This window comes from Anomaloglossus baeobatrachus, chromosome 8, assembly GCF_048569485.1.
Source record: "Anomaloglossus baeobatrachus isolate aAnoBae1 chromosome 8, aAnoBae1.hap1, whole genome shotgun sequence".
Lineage (NCBI taxonomy): Eukaryota > Metazoa > Chordata > Amphibia > Anura > Aromobatidae > Anomaloglossus > Anomaloglossus baeobatrachus.
Genome location: NC_134360.1, coordinates 42,313,450 through 42,333,572, shown reverse-complemented (window position 1 = coordinate 42,333,572; position 20,123 = coordinate 42,313,450). Strand labels below are relative to the sequence as shown.

The 20,123-nt window shown below is 49.4% G+C and overlaps 1 protein-coding gene across 3 annotated transcripts; it reads right to left on the bottom strand.

Moving 5' to 3' along the window:
• Window positions 1-2,996: 2,996 nt before the first annotated feature.
• TPRA1 (transmembrane protein adipocyte associated 1) lies at window positions 2,997-19,133 on the bottom strand. Of its 3 annotated transcripts, none has more exons than XM_075320745.1 (11): window positions 19,031-19,133; window positions 17,297-17,524; window positions 16,011-16,143; window positions 15,524-15,610; window positions 15,374-15,446; window positions 10,508-10,587; window positions 10,228-10,338; window positions 10,056-10,116; window positions 8,243-8,345; window positions 7,256-7,336; window positions 2,997-4,733 (listed from the first exon to the last, which is right to left on the bottom strand). In XM_075320745.1, exons 2-11 carry the CDS (start codon window positions 17,467-17,469, stop codon window positions 4,502-4,504), a joined length of 1,134 nt encoding a protein of 377 aa, XP_075176860.1. In that variant the 5' UTR covers window positions 17,470-17,524; window positions 19,031-19,133; the 3' UTR covers window positions 2,997-4,501. The 3 variants fall into 3 exon arrangements, with proteins under 3 accessions (XP_075176860.1, XP_075176859.1, XP_075176861.1); XM_075320744.1 differs by having other exon boundaries at window positions 18,963-19,082; XM_075320746.1 differs by lacking the exon at window positions 19,031-19,133 and adding an exon at window positions 17,787-17,879.
• Between the last annotated feature and the right edge of the window lie 990 nt (window positions 19,134-20,123).

Sequence of the window (20,123 nt, the reverse complement as noted above, 5' to 3'; positions counted from 1 at the left end):
CAATCATTTTTTTCTGTATCCGATATTGGAAAGTCGGGATACAATGATTTTGGCGCCATTATTGTTCCTTATTGCGATAATTTCCAGCATATCAAAAATAGACTATTCTCATAAATGCTTCATTCTGGTCTCAAACTACAACTCCCAGCATAATAGACCCAAAATTAGAACAGTTAGTGGCTGTAGCTATATACTGGCATTGACTTCTAATACTGCATATTAAAGCGTTTCTCCTGCCAAGGCTTATTGCATACACAAGCACGCACCGATCAGCAGAGCGTACACGTGGCAGAAGCTGCTGCCAAGCACCTCCGGAAAAAACGGGTGCAGTTCACTTAGTAATTGTCTCCAAAAGTGTTTCAATTGCTAGCATGTTTAAGATCCCGGCTTGTAGTCAGTGAATGGAAACATTTTAGTTTACTTTCAAAGGCTGAAATATAGTGACGAGCACAGCTGAGGTTTGTTACAATGCACCAAGCAGCTGCCGACACACTGTAACAAACTGCAGCTCTGTGAACAGCACGTAAAAGAATTCTAGATCTATAAATCTAAAAAGGAATTTTACCATTCACTGACAGCAAGCGGAGATCATGAAACAGCGAGGCAACAAAATACAAGGTAAGAAAGCCGCACAATTCTGGGATGTTCATCTATTCAGACACCGATCATTCATGGTCTCATGTGTAAGGAGCCAATCACAAAGCAATAAAGGGGTAACAAAGAAAAAATCTACAGAGAAAGTTCAGTCACTTTGTAACACAGGAAAAGTAAAGGAAGAATAGTGAGTGCAGCTCTGGGGTATAATAGAGGATGTAACTCAGGATCAGTACAGATATGTAATGTATACACACAATGACCCCACCAGCAGAATAGCGAATGCAGCTCCGGAGTATAATGCTGGATGTAACCCAGGATCATAACTAATGTATGTACACCGTGACTGCACCAGCAGAATAGCGAGTGCAGCTCTAGAGTAGAATACTGGATGTAACCCAGGATCATAACTAATGTATGTACACCGTGACTGCACCAGCAGAATAGTGAGTGCAGCTCTGGTGTATAATAATAGTAATGTTATGTATTTATAACATTATAAATTATATATTATAATATATATATGCATGTACACAGTAACTGCACCAGCAGAATAGTGAGTGCAGCTCTTGGGTATAATAGAGGATGCAACTCAGGATCAGTACAGGACCAGTAATGTAATGTATGTACACAGTGACTCCAGCAGCAGAATAGCGAGTGCTGCTCTGGAGGATAATACAGGATGTAACTCAGGATCAGTAATGTAATGTAATGTAATGTATGTGGACAGTGACTGCACCAACAGAATAGGGAGTGCAGCTCTGGAGTATAATACAGAATGTAACTCAGGATCAGTAATGTAATGTAATGTATGTGGACAGTGACTGCACCAGCAGAATAGGGAGTGCAGCTCTGGAGTATAATACAGGATGTAACTCAGGATCAGTAATGTAATGTATATGCACAGTGACTGCACCAGCAGAATAGTGAGTGCAGCTCTGGAGGATAATACAGGATGTAACTCAGGATAGGTAATGTAATGTATGTGCACAGTGACTGCACCAGCAGAATAGTGAGTGCAGCTCTGGGCTATAATAGAGAATGTAACTCAGGATCAGTACAGGATCAGTAATGTAATGTATATGCACAGTGACTGCATCAGCAGAATAGTGAGTGCTGCTCTGGAGGATAATACAGGATGTAACTCAAGATCAGTACAGGATAACTAATGTAATGTATGTACACAGTGACTGCACCAGCAGAATAGTGAGTGCTGCTCTGGAGTATAATACAGGATGTAACTCAGGATCAGTACAGCATAACTAATGTAATGTATGTAAACAGTGACTGCACCAGCAGAATAGTGAGTGCAGCTCTGGAGTATAATAACAATGTTGCGTATTTACAAAGTAACTGAACTATTTTTGTAGATTATCTGTTATAGGCTGTTAAGAAATATTACCAAAAATGGATTATAGGCATTGATAAATCTAATATATAAAGAAAAAACACACACCAATAAAATAATTACATGATATTCCAGGGCTGTAAAGGTTTTTTCCCCATCTTATAAAGGTAGTAGAATATACCATTGATTTATGATCAGTGGGGGTTGGGCGCTGATCCTGTGCATTATTTTATAAGATGGGAATATTCCTTAAAAAAAAAAAAACAAAAAAAAAAAACAAAAAAAAAAAAACTAAAATAAAATTCAGCAGTTTTCTCATTTATCCAAAACAAAAATAAATTTTCTACATTCTTAGGCAATAATCGACGCTACTGATGGCAGGAAAATGGCCCTGACACAGCTTTACCCACACATTACTGATGGTCGGCCGCATTGTGTGAAGGCAGTTTTGCTTAAAGGAAACCAATCACCAGGATTTTCGTAAATAAGCTAAATCCAGTGCTATACTGGCACTATCAGGCTGATTCTATACATACCTGTAGTGGGCAGCTCGGATGTATAGGTTTTGAAATCAAAGAAAGTAAAGTTTATAAAATCAGCAGCTGCTTGAGTGACAGCAGCTGAGGATCAGAAAATATCTGGGGGGTAGTCATACTTATCCCCTCCCCCTGTTAGAATTAGCATAAGTATTATACAATCGATTCACTTTTTCACTAGCAGGACCTGTGCTGAGGTCATACCCATGTGACCAGAAGGGGCGGGGCCTCAGCCAACAAACCTGATACCAGGAAGCAACATTTTTCTGTTGGCTGGGGCCCTGCCCCCTTCTGGTCACATGGGTATGACCTCACACAGGTCCTGCAAGGAAAAAAAGTAAATAGATTGTATAATACTTATGCTAATTCTAACAGGGGGAGGGGAAAAGTATGAATACCCCCCCAGATATTATCCTCAGCTGCTGTCACTCAATTTTATAAACTTTACTTTCTTGGATTTCAGAACCTAAACATCCGAGCTGACCGCTACAGGTATGTATAGAATCACACTGATAGCGCCAGTATAGCACTGGCTTTAGGTTATATAGGAAAATCCTGGTGATTGGTTCACTTTAAATTCTGCTTCCCACGTGGAGTAGGACGAGATGGCATCTTAGGGGTTAAGTAATAATGATTGTTCCGTAAAATCCCGGCACATGACGCTCGGAATAATTTAAAGGGATTGTCAGTATTTATGCAAATAACCTTTAGTCATCACGTAATGAAAAGTTCTGCAACTTTCTAATATACTTTGGTTTTCACTTTCTGACTGCGCTCAAGATCTCTGCTTGCTGTTGGTGAATGGAATAATTCATATTTACATGGTTAAAGTTATAATTATTGTAAGGAATATAAGCCAACATGGACCGAACCACATTTCTATCATAAAGTTTTAAAAAAGTTGGCAAAGTTTTCATTAAGCCCCCATAATTTGCAAAGTTGCACCATTTTTAACAGTTTTGTCACCCACTCCCCCCCCCCATTCCTGCTGCACACGGACAACTTCAGCCCCAAAGTCTATTAGAAACTTTTAGAACTTTGTTTTTTTTTCCATTAAATGTTAAAGCACTACTCCAGCATTTTGGTTCTTTTTTTATTTCCACGCTGTAGTGGTGCTTTAAATCTAAGCCCCCTGTCCCTGGCCTTATACTCACCTTCCAGCGTCTTCATCTTTTTCCAGCGTCTCTCCGGCAATTTGTGACCTGCAGTATTTCATGGAGGGCACCAGTGGTCATAACTTAATACAAGTCTATGGGAGCCTCTGGCTTTCATAGACTTGTTTCGAGACCTTCTGATTTCTGGCCAATCAGACGTTATGGCCACAAGACGGCGCCGCGGGACCGGAGAGGCAACGGTAAGGGTGAAGCCGCCGGAAAGAGAGTATACGAACAGGCGCAGGGGGATGAGATTTAAAGCGCCACTTCAGCACCGAAATCTGTTTAGATTTGTATTTCTTACATTTAAAGGGCCACACTACCCAAAGTCACTTCATTAACCTGAAGCAAAGCTCTTCCTGACTTTTTTTTTTTGCATCATCCGTCAGCATATTCGTTTAATGCCCAGCCCGGCACATGTAAGGGTCTTCAGTTCCACAAATGCCGCCCCATCACATAGGTGTCCTGAAATCGGGGAAATCCCGGGGGTGCAGTATTTGCAAGGCTTCAGCTATTCGGAGTCCAGCATATATCAATGGGAGTCCTGCCAAACCGCGCCGATCACTTCTGGGTGACTGGGAGCCGTTTGGGCATAATGCGCCACGTTGACCCCACGGCTGACAACATGGCACCGCGACCACTAACCTCCCTCCTCATCAAGGATTGCAACAGCTTAGCAGCATAAGAGAAGGTCTCAGATTCCCACTGGAGATTTTACATTACAGCAAATTTCATAAGAGGAAAACAAAATGTTTTATACACATTTGCACTCTTGCATCTGTTACCAACATTCGGTATAATCCAGAGAGCACAGGATTGCTGGGTCGGACCTCCGCGAGATGTTCACTGACTCCGCCGAGGGCCGCGGCTCAGGCGTTGATGGCTTTCCAGCGGTCGCTGTCGATGCTGTTAATGCTCCCGATGTGCGGCATGGAGGCCACGTCATCGAGATAAGCCGTCGTGTCGATCTGAGTGCTGGAGTAAAACCCAGAGTCTGTGCCCTCTTTCTTAGCCACGGCATAGGGGTGCGGCAGGTGCACGTCCGAATCGTCCGCCTCGTCCACTTGAGACTTGTAGGAGAAGAGAATTTTCGGCTCCGAACTGGAATATAAGTGAAATGTCAGTAATGGAGAAAAAGACAAGATGGAGAGAAATAATCCGGAAAATACGGTAATTCTAAGACGCACTTTTTCCCACCAAAACTGGGGGGCGGGGGGGATGAGGGTGCATCTAATAACCCGGATATGGGTTTCCGGGGCGGCAGTGGTGGAGCGGGGTCACAGGAGGCAGGGTCAGCGATATTGAGGGCTCAGAGGAGGGTGTGTCCCTGCAGTGGAGAGGTTCAGCAGGGTTGGCGATACTGCGAGCTCGGGGGTATCGCGGTGGCGGGTGCCATTGATCTGCCGGCGGTTGACGCCATGGATTTAAAAGAAAATGGCCACGGAGGCCAATCTGCACACGCGTCACCTCCGCGGCCATTTTCTTGAAGTCCATTGTGTCAACCGCTTGCAGTTCAAAGGCGGCCACAGTGCACCGGTAGATCAATGGTGCCCGCCACCGCAATACTCTTGAGCCCACAGTGTCGCCCTCCTGAGCCGCGACACCCCATCCTCCGAGCCCGCAGCATCATAGACCCTGCCTCCTGTGACCCTCCTGAGCCGCGACACCCCCTCCTGAGCCCGCAGCATCCCCGACCCTCCATCCACTGACCCTCCTGAGCCGTGACACCACATCCTCCGAGCCCGCAGCATCGTAGACCCTGCCTCCAGTGACCCTCCTGAGCCGCGACACCCCCTCCTAAGCCCGCAGCATCCCCGACCCTCCATCCACTGACCCTCCTGAGCCGCGACACCCCCTCCTCCGAGCCCGCAGCATCGCCGACCCTGCCTCCTTTGACCCTCCTGAGCAGTGGCACCCCCTCCTCTGAACCCACAGCGTCGCCGACCCTCCATCCACTGATCCTCCTGAGCCGCGACACCCCCTACTCCGAGCCCGCAGCATCGCCGACCCTGCCTCCTGTGACCCTCCTGAGCTCCTCCACCAACCCCACTCCCCCCTGGTGAGCCATTATAAAACCCACTAAGATTATAAGACGGACCCTCATTTTACCATTAAAAATTATTTTTTCCTATTTCTCTCATTTAAATTTGGGGTGCGTCTTTTAAAACTGAAAATTCAATATTTACAGGGGTATTCCATCACTAGGATACGTCTTCTCTGTGTGATCAGAGGGGGTCTAATCTCTGGGATTCACCAATACAGAAAACTAAAAGGGAATGCAGCACTTTTGCAGCGCAGTGACCCCTTCTAATTTTCCCTTCAGAGCAGCGCTCTCTGCATCCCAGTTGCGAAGTGAGCTGCAGCATGGACCCACTTAAGATAATGGGAATGGCTGCACCTCTCTGAATAGTGAAGCCCCCCATACACATTATTACAAATCCCCCCCTACATAGGAACACTCAGCCGAGGGCTCCCACTATGAGAAACCCGCTCTCAGACTCATCTCCCGGAAAACAGAAGCATCAATTGTTGAAAATCCAATATACTTGATCCATCTCTGACCGGACATCATGTGTAGGGGGGAGTCAGGCGGACCCTGTACACATCAGACTGTCGACAATCCCGCCAATGCTGACAGTCTAATGTGCATTAAGGATGCCAGGAGCAATACTGTGCAGGAGCAACAAGTAAAGCACATGGTGCACTATATCAGCTTTGCTTCCCTTTACTTTTCAGGATTAATGGGGGTCCCAAAGGTCAGACCCCCAAATAATTATAAGATTATGACCTATCCTAGCTATGGTCCAACAGTTTCTAAGATGTGATTATCCCTTTAAAGGTAATCTGTCACCAGATTTGTCGACTATAAGCTGCGGCCACCACCAGTGGGCTCTTATATACAACAGTCTAACATACTGTATATAAGAGCCCAGGCTGCTGTGTAGAACATAAAACACACCTTTATAATACTCACCTAGGGGGCGGTCCGGTCCGATGGGTGTCGCCGCTCTCTGGTCCGGCACCTCCTGTCTGCGGCCATCGCCATTCTCCTCCTTCTCAGGCCCGTGTGCATGACATGTCCTACGTCATCCACACAGGCATCCATTGAGGTCAAGCGCAGGCGCACTTCGATCTGCCCTGCTGAGGGCAGATCAAAATACTGTAATGCGCAGGCGCGATGACAGGTGAAAGACCGCCAGCGCATGCGCACTACAATACTTTGATCTGCCTTCAGCAGGGCAGATCAAAGTGCGCCTGCGCAGGACCTCAATGGAGGCTTGGGTGGATGACGTAGGACACGTCATGCACACGGGCCTCAAAAGAAAGAGGACGGCGATCACAGCAGAAAGAAGGCGCCGGATCGGAGAGCAGCAACATCCATCAGATCAGACCGCCCCTTAGGTGAGTATAATAAAAGTGTTTGTTTTATGTTCTAAAGAGCGGCCTGCACTCTTATATACAGTGTTATATAATGCCGTATATAAGGGCTCACTGGTGGTGGCCGCAGCTCATAAGGGAAAAACCGGGTGACAGGTTCCCTTTAACAGTCTTTTTGGGAGACTTGACCCCCGCTCTGATTACCAGCGTGTAAGCAGAGCTTGAAGAGATCCTTTCACACTCACCCAAAGAAGCTTTTCAGGAATGCCGCGTACATGAGAGGAGCAAACAAGCTGAAGTATAGGAATGTGGTGGCGTCAACGAGGCTGCGGAATGAAGAAAGACACAAAAAACGTACATGAATAAATGGGACAGTCAGATCAGTGTCACATCAAGTAATGCATACCGGATTAAAAAAAAAAAAAAAATATATATTTGCAAACTGGATTTATAAGAAATCTCGTACTGTGTACGCAGCTCCGGTGCAGATCTATGTGTATCCATGGTACTGACCTCATACAAACCCTGTGTGGTCATGAACTTATCAGACGCCTACAGATGAATAAAGAATAACATGCCTGCATGATTTATAACCATGGAGAGACATTGGTCTGCATAGGAGCTGTATACACAGAACGGTAGATTTGTAGTCCAGCCTAATAGAAAGATGGCTTCACATTTTAGATGCATTAGCGCAATAACAATTCTTCACTCCTCAGTATTTTGGGGGATTCTTCTGTATTTTGGGAGTTATGTTCTCGCAGGTTTGCGCGGCGTCCGTCAGATTATTTTTCCTCCCACACTCTCGGTCTTGTATGTTTTCATTTAGCAGGAGGCTGAGAATGTGGTGACAACGTGATAATTAATAAGTGTCAGATGAGATCACCGATACCTGACTGCTCCCAACCAAAGAGCACGACACCACCCTGTAAAATAATGCATTAATCCGCATCATAAAACAGGACACCTAACGAGTAGGGGGCGTCCTGGCTCTGTTAACACGGCAGATGTCAGGGGGGCAAAGTTAGACACATGGATTTAAACATGCCCAATGCCAATCCTTGGGTCATTTACTTCTACTAAAAACACGTGCACACTCATCTAAAAGGAGCGTGCATGTGTATGGGTGGGCAAAAGGGGTATAAAAAATAAATAAAATTATATATATATTTTTTATTTATTTATTTATTTATTTATTTATTTATAATAAACCATCGTAGCTCTGCACTCACCACAGCCCATTAATGATGTCCGCACATAGAAGGGCGCTGCCAATGCCTTGCACCAAATTCAGCAGAGCCAGGATTATAGCGTAGACGTAGAAGCTTTTTCTGGCTGTAAAAAACATCAGGCGCATAAGGTTAATGTCACACGTTTCTTGTATTGTATCATAGGCATAGAAACAGTCCCAAGAGTCCATTATTACTTATAGGTATCAGCAACTACATGAAGAAGGCCTCCGAAAACCAGACTACACTGAACTACAGAACGACGGATTCTATTTGGTTTTACCGGGATCAAGTAAATGCAAAAATTTGATAGAGATCTGAGTTTTAACTTAAAGGTTAAATATCCGGGATCTGCACTTGGTTATGTCAAAGAATGAATGAAGGGGTGATGAGGGTGGCCAACCGCAGCTCCATGCAGATGCAGTCCTGTTTTTGGGATTGGTATGGAACGAGGTGGCCAGAGCCGGAAGGGCCCCCCAGAAGAGAGGAGGCCAGAGCTGGGAGCCACCCTCCCCCCAATGGAGAGAGAGGAGGCCAGTACCAGGAGCCCCCCCCCCCTCCCCCCAATGGAGAGAGGGGAGGCCAAAGCCGGGAGCTCCCCCCTCCCCCCAATGGAGAGAGAGGAGGCCAGAGCCGGGAGCCCCCCCCTCCCCCCAATGGAGAGAAAGGAGGCCAGAGCCGGGAGCCCCCCCCTCCCCCCAATGGAGAGAGAGGAGGCCAGAGCCGGGAGCCCCCCCTCCCCCCAATGGAGAGAGAGAGGAGGCCAGAGCTGGGAGCCCCCCCCTCCCCCCAATGGAGAGAGAGGAGGCCAGAGCCGGGAGCCCCCCCCCCTCCCCCCAATGGAGAGAAAGGAGGCCAGAGCCGGGAGCCCCCCCCCTCCCCCCAATGGAGAGAGAGAGGAGGCCAGAGCTGGGAGCCCCCCCTCCCTCCCCCCAATGGAGAGAGAGAGAGGAGGCCAGAGCCGGGAGCCCCCCGTCCCCCAATAGAGAGAGAGAGAGGAGGCCAGAGCCGGGAGCCCCCCGTCCCCCAATAGAGAGAGAGAGAGGAGGCCAGAGCCGGGAGCCCCCCGTCCCCCAATAGAGAGAGAGAGAGGAGGCCAGAGCCGGGAGCCCCCCTCCCCCACACGGAGAGAGGAGGCCAGAGCCGGGAGCCCCCCTCCCCCACACGGAGAGAGGAGGCCAGAGCCGGGAGCCCCCCTCCCCCACACGGAGAGAGGAGGCCAGAGCCGGGAGCCCCCCTCCCCCACACGGAGAGAGGAGGCCAGAGCCGGGAGCCCCCCTCCCCCACACGGAGAGAGGAGGCCAGAGCCGGGAGCCCCCCTCCCCCACACGGAGAGAGGAGGCCAGAGCCGGGAGCCCCCCTCCCCCACACGGAGAGAGGAGGCCAGAGCCGGGAGCCCCCCTCCCCCACACGGAGAGAGGAGGCCAGAGCCGGGAGCCCCCCTCCCCCACACGGAGAGAGGAGGCCAGAGCCGGGAGCTCCCCTCCCCCACACGGAGAGAGGAGGCCAGAGCCGGGAAGGCCCGGGTTTGACTTCCTTGTTCTGTACCCATCTTCACTTTTGCAGGTGACATCCTGGGCACCTCTGATATTTACTAGACCCCCCACAACTTCATGAAATTCGTGCAACAACGTCATGATGTTGCACGATTAAGTAGTCTGTTGGCCGCAGAATTGATGACTGCCCTGGTCCGAACCACAGAAGCCAGGACTGGATGCCGCACACCGCAGCCGCCATCTTTTTTCCTAAACTCTGCTCTCCATGTCTACACCCCTGAGTGCACACTCGCCCCAGCACAGGCCGGCTCCTCACTCACATGGTAGGGAGATGCGATCTTTCAATGGGGTTTTCGGAAGTATAGAAACCAATGCATACACCTGTAGAAAAAGAACAGGAGAGGACGGTTATACCTGACCGGATGTGACAAGAACCAAACCTAAAAAGGTGAGAACCATCAGAACTGAGACCCATATGTCTGATCTCCTTACCAAGAAGAAAAAGCAGGAGCTGGCGAGCCAGAAGTGCCGGCCGCCATGTCCGTAGATGTTAAAGTCCTCCGCTGAGAGATGGGCGTCCGGGTACAGGATTTCCAGAGTGCCCTGAACAAAAAAACAAAAAAAAAAAAACAAAAAACGACACTACTGACGCACCCCAGATCTATAGGAAACGTGAGCGTGGTACCCATCCCCCCCCATTCCGAATGTATAGAGACCGGAATCAGGAGATAACTCCCCTCATCACAAATCGAGTCATTTCTGGATCATTTACCTGCGTTACAGAATAACCAAGTGACAGGACGGCCGTGATCGCCAGCACCCGCTTCACACTCGATTTACTTTCCAGATGACCTAGGACACAGAATAAAGTCAACCCAATAATGGTCAAGTAATGAACAGGTACTAGATGTGGGGTCTAATTCTGAGCGGTTAGAAAGGTAGCTCGCAGGTTTAGAGAGGGTCCATCTCATCTGGGTAAATAGGTAAAATTGCAAAGTGCATGTGAAAATATTAACTTTGCAATTTACTTCTTATTTTTAAAAACAAAAAGATTTAAATTCTATTGTTTACAGCTTGTTGCCTTGGTTACCGGCCACCTCTGCAGAGTGAAATAGCTACTAAATTAGCAACAAAAATATGATAAAAAAAAATTATCCACAATTGGGTTTCATTAAAACATTGTTATGGTATGTGCGCACTAGAAAAGTGATTTTTCTCAAGAAAATTTCTTGAGAAACTTCTGGGAGTTGAAGATTACTGCACCTGTGGTAAAAAAACGCACCAAAACCGCGGGAAAAACGCATGTGTTTTTGCCGCGTTTTTTTCCTGCAGGTTTGTCCCTGCGGTTTTTTTATGCTGAACTGCAATAAATAATATAGATAATAGATAGATAATCGATACATACAGTTAGGTCCAGAAATATTTGGACAGTGACACAATTTTGGCGAGTTGGGCTCTGCATGCCACCACATTGGATTTGAAATGAAACCTCTACAACAGAATTCAAGTGCAGATTGTAACGTTTAATTTGAAGGTTTGAACAAAAATATCTGATAGAAATTGTAGGAATTGTACACATTTCTTTACAAACACTCCACATTTTAGGAGGTCAAAAGTAATTGGACAAATAAACCAAACCCAAACAAAATATTTTTATTTTCAATATTTTGTTGCGAATCCTTTGGAGGCAATCACTGCCTTAAGTCTGGAACCCATGGACATCACCAAACGCTGGGTTTCCTCCTTCTTAATGCTTTGCCAGGCCTTTACAGCCGCAGCCTTCAGGTCTTGCTTGTTTGTGGGTCTTTCCGTCTTAAGTCTGGATTTGAGCAAGTGAAATGCATGCTCAATTGGGTTAAGATCTGGTGATTGACTTGGCCATTGCAGAATGTTCCACTTTTTTGCGCTGATGAACTCCTGGGTAGCTTTGGCTGTATGCTTGGGGTCATTGTCCATCTGTACTATGAAGCGCCGTCCGATCAACTTTGCGGCATTTGGCTGAATCTGGGCTGAAAGTATATCCCGGTACACTTCAGAATTCATCCGGCTACTCTTGTCTGCTGTTATGTCATCAATAAACACAAGTGACCCAGTGCCATTGAAAGCCATGCATGCCCATGCCATCACGTTGCCTCCACCATGTTTTACAGAGGATGTGGTGTGCCTTGGATCATGTGCCGTTCCCTTTCTTCTCCAAACTTTTTTCTTCCCATCATTCTGGTACAGGTTGATCTTTGTCTCATCTGTCCATAGAATACTTTTCCAGAACTGAGCTGGCTTCATGAGGTGTTTTTCAGCAAATTTAACTCTGGCCTGTCTATTTTTGGAATTGATGAATGGTTTGCATCTAAATGTGAACCCTTTGTATTTACTTTCATGGAGTCTTCTCTTTACTGTTGACTTAGAGACAGATACACCTACTTCACTGAGAGTGTTCTGGACTGCAGTTGATGTTGTGAACGGGTTCTTCTTCACCAAAGAAAGTATGCGGCGATCATCCACCACTGTTGTCATCCGTGGACGCCCAGGCCTTTTTGAGTTCCCAAGCTCACCAGTCAATTCCTTTTTTCTCAGAATGTACCCGACTGTTGATTTTGCTACTCCAAGCATGTCTGCTATCTCTCTGATGGATTTTTTTCTTTTTTTTCAGCCTCAGGATGTTCTGCTTCACCTCAATTGAGAGTTCCTTAGACCGCATGTTGTCTGGTCACAGCAACAGCTTCCAAATGCAAAACCACACACCTGTAATCAACCCCAGACCTTTTAACTACTTCATTGATTACAGGTTAACGAGGGAGACGCCTTCAGAGTTAATTGCAGCCCTTAGAGTCCCTTGTCCAATTACTTTTGGTCCCTTGAAAAAGAGGAGGCTATGCATTACAGAGCTATGATTCCTAAACCCTTTCTCCGATTTGGATGTGAAAACTCTCATATTGCAGCTGGGAGTGTGCACTTTCAGCCCATATTATATATATAATTGTATTTCTGAACATGTTTTTGTAAACAGCTAAAATAACAAAACTGTCCAAATATTTCTGGACCTAACTGTAGATAATGGATAGAGGGAAAGATGGATAGATGAATAGATAGATAGATGAGAAAGACCTATATAATGTTCCACCCCCCTGCATATTCTAAGCTGGCACCCTTTAGTGACTTTCATGTGCCACTAAAGGGTGCCTAGCCTTGTATTTAGCCAAAAAATAGATAATTTAAAAAAAAAAAAAAAAAAAAAGACGTGAGGTCCCCCCCATCTTTTGTAGCTAGCTAGGGTAAAGCAGACAGCTGCAGCCTGCAGACCACAGCTGGCAGCTTCACCTTGGCTGGTAATCCAAAACAGAGGGCACCCCACGCCGTGTTATTTTACATTAAATAATTTAAAACAAAAAACGTGGTGTCCCCCCCAAATTGGATCACCAGCCAAGGTAAAGCGGACAGCTGGGGTCTGATATTCTCAGACTAGGGAGGTCCACTGTTAATGGACACTCCCCAGCCTAAAAATAGCAGACTGCAGCCGCCCCAGAAGTGGCGCATCCATTAGACGTGCCAATCCTGGCGCTTCGCCCCAACTCATCCCGTTGCCCTGGTGTGGTGGCAAACGGGGTAATATATGGGGTTGATGCCAGATGTGTAATGTCACCTGGCATCAAGCCCTGGGGTTTGTGATGTCACGCGTCTATCAGATACCCGACATCACTAACCCAGTCAGTAAGAAATAAAAAAATAGACAACAAAAAAAGTTTTATTTGAAAAAACACTCCCCACTTCCCCTCTTTCACCAATTTATTGACAAGAACAATCAAATCCGGATCCGGCGTAATCCAATAAGGAAGGGGGGGTCCCACGACGATCCATACCATAGTCACTGTCCCAGTCAAAGAAGAACAGAAGGTTCCCCATTGGCTGGGAGAGTAATGCAGTGACCTAAACTAACATCAATAGGTCAGCCCAGGTCACTGCAGGGCATGACAAGTGCTGCTGTCAGGAGGTTAGATGAGATCATTACCTGCAGTGATGATCTCCTGCAGTCCTGCCATCAACGCTGGCACTGCCTTCTATGCCCGCCGCGTTGTCAGCAGTATCGTGAGAGCCCGTGATGTCACCGCCAGTGACAGTCTCGGGCCGCGGGCATAGACGGCAGTGACCGCAGTGACGTCAGGAGATCGTCACAGCAGGTAATGATCTCATCTAACCTCCTGACAGCAGCGCCCATCATCCCCGCGGCTGCACGCACTGCAGTGTGTCAGTGTCTGCACTGCGCTGCAGCGTGAGAAGCTGCTGATACTGCGGGCAGACACTGACACACAGCAATGCAGGCAGCCGCGGGGCCGGAGCGGGACACACACTGCACGGGCACCCGCCGGAGGTCACACGGAAGCGCTTCTGTGCGGCGTCCAGGGAGTGTGACGTGTGTTTACTCTGCTCCGCTTCCTCTTGTGTCATAATGACATCACTTCCTGCAAAACCGCAGGCAGTGATGAGCATTACCGCAGGTAAATCGCGGCTATACCGGGGGTATACCGCACATCATTTGCTACCTGCCGTATACCCCCGGAATTTCGCGATTACATTACAGTGAATGGAGTGAAATACCGCAGGTACCTGCGGAAAAGAAGTGACATGCACATTTTCTCAAGAAATTTTCTCAAGAAAATCTTCACAAAGATTTTTTTTGAGAAAAAAAACGCAGCGTGCGCACAGCTATTTTTTTTTTTCCCATAGGTTTTGCTGGGAAATGTCTGCAGAAAGATTTTAAACATTTCTCAAGAAATTTCCGCAGCAAAACCGCGGGTAAAACGGCCTAGTGCTCACAGGGCCTTAAACCACTACCATTGCTGGCTGCATAATGAAATAACTGAGAATCCTTCAGTGAGCTCATATTGGATGTGTTTTTTTCCTCCTGGGCTCTTCTCAGCTGATTTGTGACCATACAGTTCAGCTCAGATATCATGCGGTCATGAATCAACTGAGAGGAGCTCAGAAGAAGACAGATAGGTGTAAGCTCCCCAGTGAGAATGAGCTTCCTGATGGGACTCTCAGCTAACAATAGATTAACCTCCATGTTGCACAAAGACAGCAAAAGCGTTGCACACAGTGTTGGGGAGGGAACACACAGTGTTGGCGAGGGGGGGGGAGGTGAGGGAACACACAACACACACAGTGTTGGCGGGGGGGGGGGGGTGAGGGAACACACACAGTGTTGGCGGGGGGGAGGTGAGGGAACACACACAGTGTTGGCGGGGGGGGGGGGGGAGGGGGACACAGTGTTGGGGCGGGGGGGGAGGTGAGGGAACACACACAGTGTTGGCGGGGGGGGAAGGTGAGGGAACACACACAGTGTTGGCGGGGGGGGGGGAGGGGGACACACAGTGTTGGGGCGGGGGGGGGAGGTGAGGGAACACACACAGTGTTGGCGGGGGGGGGGGAAAGGGGACACAGTGTTGGCGGGGGGGGGGGAAAGGGGACACAGTGTTGGCGGGGGGGGGGGGGGGGGAAAGGGGACACAGGCGGGGGGGAAGGGAACACACAGTCTTGGGGGAAAGGGAGGGGGAGGGGCACATGTACAGCCGGCAGCATCACCATGATGTAATTAAAGGTGCAGGACATCCTATATTACTTAGGCTATTTTGTCACTCACCGAAAGCTATACCAAGGATGATGACGCTCAGCTCTATGGCGAGCAGGAAGAACCTGGTGATTTCCCACAAAACCTAAAGGAAAAGGAGAGGATGAGGCACTACAGCCAGACATGCCATATACAAGGTGGCACGGATACAGGGGGTCTTACCTTGTCGGTGACAGTGGCCACGCTGGATGAACTGACCGTCATGGACACAATCGCTCGTGTAATTCCCACAAGGGCCACAACAAACACCTGCATTCGACATCACAAAAAAAAAAAAAAACATTATCTTTTTCCTTCAATCACAACAGATGAGGAATATCACGTGGATTCATTACATATTTATTTTTCCAGCAGTCTGAGCTCCGAGTGCTAAATACAGCGTCCTCCATTACAGATGAATTATACAGTTTGGGGGAACGGGGGCAGCAGAATATGAGTCAGGTGAAAAAGATACAGACACTGGGGGAGAGCGACTGGCAAACGCCGAGCAGAATGGGCTGAATAAGAGGCTCTCCTCCCCATACAGAGCTCAGGATAGGACACGTGCAGCTGTGTGCCGAAATCACCAGCACTGCCCCATCCCAGGGCTGGAGGGAGCAGCGCCGGACACTACAAGGGAAGGAAAGGAAGAGGGAGAAGTCACACTTACCAGGATATAGAAAGTGGTGAAGATTGGACTTGAAGTGACTCGGATTTTCGCTCTGGCAGAAGGCAATTTCCATAGCAGAAACGCAAAGAAGAGGACATTGGGGATTAAAAGCATCAGGTCCCAGTATCTGACTCTAAAGGGAGGACAAGATATCAATGATATATACATAATATGCAGAGCTGCACTCACTATTCTGCTGGTGCAGTCACTGTGAACATACATTACATTACTTATCCTGCACTGATCCTGAGTTACATCCTGTATTATAGTCCAGAGCTGCACTCACTATTCTGCTGGTGCAGTCACTGTATACATACATTACATTACTGATCCTGAGTTACATCCTGTATTATACTCCAGAGCTGCACTCACTATTCTGCTGGTGCAGTCACTGTATACATACATTACATTACTTATTCTGCACTGATCCTGAGTTACCTCCTGTATTATACTCCAGAGCTGCACTCACGATTCTGCTGGTGGGGTCACTGTGTACATACATTACATCCTGCACTGATTCAGAGTCAGATCCTGTATTATATTCCAGAGCTGCACTCACTATTCTGCTGGTGCAGTCACTGTGTACATACATTACATTACTTATCCTGCACTGATCCTGAGTTACCTCCTGTATTATACTCCAGAGCTGCACTCACTATTCTGCTGGTGCAGTCACTGTATACATACATTACATTACTTATCCTGCACTGATCCTGAGTTACCTCCTGTATTATACTCCAGAGCTGCACTCACGATTCTGCTGGTGGGGTCACTGTGTACATACATTACGTCCTGCACTGATTCAGAGTCAGATCCTGTATTATTTTCCAGAGCTGCACTCACTATTCTGCTGGTGCAGTCACTGTGTACATACATTACATTAGTTATCCTGTACTGATCCTGAGTTACATCCTGTATTATACTCCAGAGCTGCACTCACTATTCTGCTGGTGCAGTCACTGTGTACATACATCACATTACTTATCCTGTACTGATCCAGAGTTACATCCTATATTATACTTCAGAGCTGTACTCAGTATTCTGCTGGTGGTGTCACTGTGTAAATACATTACTTATCCTGTATTATACTCCAGAGCTGCACTCACTGTATATATACATTACACCATCATAGTAAGCTTTGTGCAGATGAGTCAGAACTCAGGATCAGTAATGTAATGTATGTACACAGTGACTTCACCAGCAGAATAGTGAGTGCAGCTCTGGAGCATAATACAGGCAGTAACTTCTGATTAAGACATGGTTATACTGCTGGATAAGTCTGTTACCTGGAACTTCCAATGTCTTCGTACAGGATGACCAGACACACATGCGGTACGGTAACATTTTCTCCGCTCATGCCAGGGGGTGTTGTTGGCAGCACTGATGTGGCATAGGACGAGGCAGTGAAGGGCAGGGAGGTGACGCTGGGGACGGAGCTGTTCTGAGTCTCCGAATTCATCCTGAGTGTGATGTGAGCAGGACAAGCGTGAGCCCAGGGAGCAGAACTTCACTTCCTGCAGAGATAACGGCCAAAGTGAGCAAAGCAGAAGCCCGGGCCACCAACACCTCCCCCACAATAGCAAAACACCCAGAATATGGCGGGTGCAGAGTCTGTAGAGGGACGGTGCAAGGAGAGACCCCCAACCTCAACAACCAGAACCCACAGAGCACGGAAAGTGAAAGCTGCTACATACAGGAACCCCCCCATCCCCCGCAGTCACATGTAGAGAAGATACAAGGTAAGGAAACAACCTCCAGCAGCAATGAGGAAATCACCTGATCTGTCCTGACCCTGCATTACACTGACACTGCGACTGGTTATACTGGGAAATTAACCCTCCGTCACCTGATTACTGACTCAGTTTCACTTTATGATGAGCAGGTTCTGGAGACTTTAATACAAACAGTAATCATCTACATACCTTCTACTGTCCAGTATATCCCCCTGCCCCGCACACAATCTGCCCCGGCACCTAGCCCCCTTATTCAGGACCCAGCCTGCCCCCTCCTCCGGCACCCCCAGGACCCAGCCTGCCCCCTCCTCCGGCACCCCCAGGACCCAGCCTGCCCCCCTCCTCCGGCACCCCCAGGACCCAGCCTGCCCCCTCTCTTACACCCCCAGGACCCAGCCTGCCCCCTCTCTTACACCCCCAGGACCCAGCCTGCCCCCTCCTCCGGCACCCCCAGGACCCAGCCTGCCCCCTCCTCCAGCACCCAGGACCCAGCCTGCCCCCTCTCTTACACCCCCAGGACCCAGCCTGCCCCCTCTCTTACACCCCCAGGACCCAGCCTGCCCCCTCCTCCGGCACCCCCAGGACCCAGCCTGCCCCCTCCTCCGGCACCCCCAGGACCCAGCCTGCCCCCTCCTCCGGCACCCCCAGGACCCAGCCTGCCCCCTCCTCCAGCACCCCAGGACCCAGCCTGCCCCCTCCTCCGGCACCCCCAGGACCCAGCCTGCCCCCTCCTCCGGCACCCCCAGGACCCAGCCTGCCCCCTCCTCCGGCACCCCCAGGACCCAGCCTGCCCCCTCCTCCGGCACCCCCAGGACCCAGCCTGCCCCCTCTCTTACACCCCCAGGACCCAGCCTGCCCCTCCTCCAGCACCCCAGGACTCAGCCTGCCCCCTCCTCCAGCACCCCAGGACTCAGCCTGCCCCCTCCTCCAGCACCCCAGGACCCAGCCTGCCCCCTCCTCCAGCACCCCAGGACTCAGCCTGCCCCCTCCTCCAGCACCCCCAGGACCCAGCCTGCCCCCTCCTCCAGCACCCCAGGACTCAGCCTGCCCCCTCCTCCAGCACCCCAGGACTCAGCCTGCCCCCTCCTCCAGCACCCCAGGACTCAGCCTGCCCCCTCCTCCAGCACCCCAGGACTCAGCCTGCCCCCTCTCTTACACCCCTCCCTGTATTCTCCCCTCACTGTGCAGTCCCTCCTGTTCCCTCTCCGCCCCCGGTTACCTCTCATGGACCCGTCACCACCGCCGCTCCCGCCCGCTGCTATCAGCGATCTTCTCTTTCGGTCTCACCGTGCTCGATGACTCTGTGCTCTTCCTGGATGCCTGCGGAGCGCCGAGCGGTGACGAATCCCGGACAGCTGTCACGTGACGTTTGACTCTTGCGCTGCCGGACAATACATCACCAGCGCAGCCAGGAAAGCGCGACATTGCCGTAAAGTGTGCGCGTACAGCACAGTCCTGAGTCATTATAGGCAGAAATAGTGACCGTGACTCCGGGCGCAGGCGCACTTCACCCCCCCGACCATGCAAAGCGACACTTAGTTTTTTGTTTACTTTTTTCCTCTTTTTCTAAGAGCCCAAACTCTCCAGATCTCCCCTCTCTGTCCCTGACAAGTTCTAGATTTTTCCACCATACAATGCTTTGATCACTTTTGCTTCCGAAAAAGAAAATGTTTCTCGCAGTGTTTTCCTGTTCGGCCATCAGATGACTGTGTGAACAAAGGCTGATGTGTGGGGCGCACAGAATATTTACAAAAAGCATTTCTGCATTTTTTGTGGCATTTTTCATACCTTACTGGCAAAGCAAACAGACACCTCTCCATCCTCGTCCTCCTTCGCTGACAGTCGCCCCTCCCAATCTACGAAAATGTTACTGCAAGCTCTTATCATCTCCCACCCCGACTACTGCAACATCCTCCTCTGTGGCCCCCTGCTAATACTCTCGCACTTCTGAAGTTCGTTTTTAATTCCGCTGCCCGACTAATCCACCTCTCTCCTCACTACTCCTCCACTTCTCCCCTCCTCCAGCACCCAGGACCCAGCTTGCCCCCTCCTCCAGCACCCCAGGACCCAGCCTGTCCCCTCTTCTAGCACCCACCCTGGCCCTTCCCCCACACCCCAGCCTGCCCCCTTCTCCAGCACCCAGCCTGCCCCCTCCTCCAGCAACCCAGGACCGAGCCTGTCCCCTCTTCTAGCACCCACCCTGGCCCTTCCCCCACACCCCAGCCTGCCCCCTTCTCCAGCACCCAGCCTGCCCCCTCCTCCAGCAACCCAGGACCGAGCCTGTCCCCTCTTCTAGCACCCACCCTGGCCCTTCCCCCACACCCCAGACTGCCCCCTTCTCCAGCACCCAGCCTGCCCCCTCCTCCAGCACCCCGGGTCC